Source organism: Phragmites australis, chromosome 6, assembly GCF_958298935.1.
Source record: "Phragmites australis chromosome 6, lpPhrAust1.1, whole genome shotgun sequence".
NCBI lineage: Eukaryota > Viridiplantae > Streptophyta > Magnoliopsida > Poales > Poaceae > Phragmites > Phragmites australis.
In genome coordinates, this window is record NC_084926.1 from 19761336 (window position 1) to 19764944 (window position 3609).

The 3609-nt window shown below is 49.3% G+C and overlaps 1 protein-coding gene across 1 annotated transcript; it reads right to left on the bottom strand.

Moving 5' to 3' along the window:
* Positions 1-1333: 1333 nt before the first annotated feature.
* LOC133922067 (probable BOI-related E3 ubiquitin-protein ligase 2) lies at positions 1334-3204 on the bottom strand. Its single transcript, XM_062367225.1, has 3 exons — positions 2971-3204; positions 2394-2793; positions 1334-2292 (listed from the first exon to the last, which is right to left on the bottom strand). The coding sequence occupies exons 1-3, from the start codon at positions 3030-3032 to the stop codon at positions 1765-1767; spliced, it is 990 nt and encodes a 329-aa protein (XP_062223209.1). The 5' UTR covers positions 3033-3204; the 3' UTR covers positions 1334-1764.
* Positions 3205-3609: the final 405 nt, after the last annotated feature.

The following is a 3609-nucleotide window of genomic DNA, read 5'->3' on the forward strand; positions in this document are numbered from 1 at the left end:
AATTAGATAATATACGTAATCGTATTTACCGAAATAGATAATATATCGTCGTATTTATAATTTTAGCATTCGTATTCGGCACCTCGTTTACCGAAAATTGACTTTCGGTATATCATATACTAAAAATATCATATTCGGCATACGGTGTGCCGAAAATGAAACTATAGGACCGTATTCAGCACTGTACCGAAAATAGAAATGAACAGTACCGCGCATAAACAGTGACATCAGTGTGTTTAAATTTCGCTTTTCTTTTTTTTCAAAACGGTGGTCTTCTGTTACTCCAAAAAATTTAAAACTTTTTTTACGTGTTTCATAATCTATGTGCAACCCATTTTAATTAGATTCACTAAAAAATCCTTTGTATATTTAAAACTAAAATTCTCCAAAAAAACTACTTTTATAACTTGTAATAATTGTTAGTGTCTCAAATAAATTCCCAAAAATCTAGAAAAATTCACTAATATTCTTCTTATGTGATGGACTACTTTCTAAAATTATTTCCAGCCCTAGTTTATATGATGAAAAAGTGAGTTTCTTTGTAATGCTTCATTTACATGCAGGAACTTACTTTTTCATCCTATAAACTAGGGCTAGAAATAATCTTAGAAATTAGTCCATCATATAAGAAGAATATTAGTGAATTTTTCTAGATTTTTGAGAATTTATTTGAGACACTAACAATTATTACAAGTTATAAAAGTAGTCTTTTTTTTAAAGTTTTAGTTTTAAATATACAAATAATTTTTCGGTGAATTCAATTAAAATAGGTTGCAAATGGATTTTGAACGCATAAAAAAAGTTTTAAAATTTTTGAAGTAACAGAAGACCACCGTTTTGAAAAAGAGGAAAAGCAAAATTCAAACGCACTGATGTTACTGTTGGCGTGTGCTACAGTACTATTTCGGCACACCGTATATCGAATATGGAATATGGTATTTTTGATGTACAGTGTACTGAAAGTCAATTTTCGGTAAACAAGGTACCACATACGAATGCTAAAATTGTAAATACGACGATATTTAATCTATTTTGATAAATACGGTCGCGTATATTGTCTAATTTTGTATTTTTGCCGATGTATGCATGTTAGGTTCGTCATTTCCTTCTGTTCGGGCAGGTCATCGTTTTCTTCGGACTTCGGCCACCACACCTACTGCTGCTGCTGGCTATGCCACCACGAAGGGAACCAAGGCGGCACCGACGATCGGTTGGTCTGCTCAGCTAGCGGCACTAAACGTCACTGGCCGTGACTTGTAAGTAATCCGCGGCTGGCGCCATTCTGCTATGCGTTCACTCCATGCCCGAATATAACTCTGAAACTACTCCACTGTACGTACGTTTTCTGTTTTTCTGAACTTTACACTACACATACTAGCCCAAGCTTTCCCATGATAGAAAAATAGCCCTGGCTAGCTTTACAGAAGATCTAGACCACCAGAAGACAAATTCCACGTTTCTGAAGCTTCTTTTCCATCTGCAGGATCCGTGGTTTATGGGTTGGAGATATTGAACACAAATTTCCAGTACAGTTCAGTACGCAGCTGAGCTTTACTTGGCATGTTCCATATGTTTCGGCACCTAGTGGCACTTACACAAGCTCTCGTCTTTTCTCGTAGCAGCAGCGTTTGACTTCCTCTCGATCGAGGTGATGACAACAAGGCAAGAATCCAATCTTGATTTCAAAATAGGCAATGGCTTCCCACAGCCACCCATAGCAATTCTTGGGTCCAACCAATACGCGGGCCTGCCGCGTCGACCAGGTCAAGCGAGGAGGAGGTGGAGCGATCCGTTCTTGGAGGCCGCGCACACGGGGCACGCGTCCACGGCCGCCTCGCACTCGCCGCACAGGCACAGGTGCCGGCACGGCAGCAGCAGCACGCACGCGTCCGCCTCGCCGCACGACTTGCACGCCCTCGTCCTGACCCGCTCGACGGACGCCTCGTCTCCGTCCTGCTCGAAGCAGCACGACTGCGCGTCCTCGGCGTCGCCGTCACCCTCGGCGCGCGCGCTCGCGCCTTCGCCGGCGCATGGCGACTGAAGGAGCTTGTCGAGCGTTGCACGGAGACCGGCGGCGACGGCCTCGTGGCTCTTGGCGACACCCTGCCACGCCTGCCCCTCGGCGCTCATCTGCCGGAGCTTCTCCTCGAGCTCCGCGTTGCGCAATAGGGCGCGCTCTAGCTCCGACTCCGCGTCGCGTAACCGCCTCGCAGTTGCGTGCTCCACCGCGGACACCACCGCTCTGATGTGCCGGCGCCGTGCCTCCTCCAGCCCTGCTCTGAGCCGCTCATTCTGCGCGAAAAATCCAATCGAAACCGGACCGGATCAAACAACATTCACGACGGAGCTAAACAGAGCAGTGCTGCGTTGTTCGTGACGAGAAACCAACGCACCTCGATACGGATGAATGCGTCGATCTCGACGCTGTGGCGGTAGAGATGCAAAAGGAGGCCCTGTGAGACCGGCGCGGCGCTGGCCGGGCGCCCACTGGTGGACGCTGCACCAGAGCAGAGAACCCTGCTCTGCACGCCGCCCGGGGGCGCGAACACCTGCGGCATCGGCACGGGCGGCGGCAGCAGAGCGCCGTGCCCCTCCAGGATCAGACATGCGCTGGCGTCGCCCACCCGCGCGCGCTTCCTCGGCACGAAGCAGCAACTGTCGTGATTGTTGTTGTTGCAGGTGAGGTCGCTGGGCGGGTCTCTGAACACCGTGTTGCCGCCCACCACCTGCGGCATGGCAGCCAGCAGGTGGCCGCCGGCGGGCTCGTTGAGGAACACCGTGTCCAGCGCTGGCCTGTTAGAGACAACACGCAAGGATGATGAATGGAGACGTTGAAGTGGTTTACACGGAAGGATGCATTATGCATAAATAGGCTGAGGAGGGGAAGGAGAGGACCGCAGGGCGCGAGTGAAAACGAGGGAGGATGGGTTCATGCATGCCGCGCGGGGCAGCACGGATGAGAAGACGGACCTGATGGCGCGGGAGTCGTGGGGGAAGGCGTGGGCGGCATAGTACTGCGCCCGCACGGCCATCAGCTGCCTGTACACGAGACGACGGCACGAGGAGGAGGAGATCGACAGGGATGGCGTCGGGCGGTGTCGTATTAGAGCAACGACTCGGCCGTGGGATCACGTATGCGTGGGTGGGGACGAGCAGAGCACGGTGGAGAACGAGGTTATATTAGCAGAGAGGGCGTTGGATTAAGCGGCAAGCGGAAAGAGAAGACACGTACGTCGGCGTGGGGTGGGTGATGGCGTTGCCTTGTGTTGGGTCAAGAGGCGACAAACGCAGCATATTTTCACGAACATACAAGCAAGCATGCAACGGATCCATGCCTTGGATTGATGGCGGGATGCGGATGCCTCATCTTTTCCCTTTCCCTGCTTTAGTAATTGGAGCTAGCTAATCCATACACATGCATGCTAATAACCATTACCCGCACGCCCCTAATTAGGAAAATGATTAATTAGTTACTTTTTAATTAGATCAACTAACCAAATTAGAAAAGTGATTAATCAGGCAACACTTGGGCTGGTAAATGCAATCACGCGCGTCGATCCACGGAGAGGAAAGACCACCTAATATGCATATATTCATCATCAAAAGTGA

Excerpts from the sequence above, each read along its gene's own strand:
- LOC133922067 (XM_062367225.1), bottom strand. The coding sequence starts at position 3,032 with ATGGCCGTGCGGGCGCAGTACTATGCCGCCCACGCCTTCCCCCACGAC. Across the intron at positions 2,794-2,970 it reads CACGACTCCCGCGCCATCAG|GCCAGCGCTGGACACGGTGT; the intron begins GTCCGTCTTCTC and ends TGTCTCTAACAG. Across the intron at positions 2,293-2,393 it reads ACGCATTCATCCGTATCGAG|AATGAGCGGCTCAGAGCAGG; the intron begins GTGCGTTGGTTT and ends TTTTTCGCGCAG.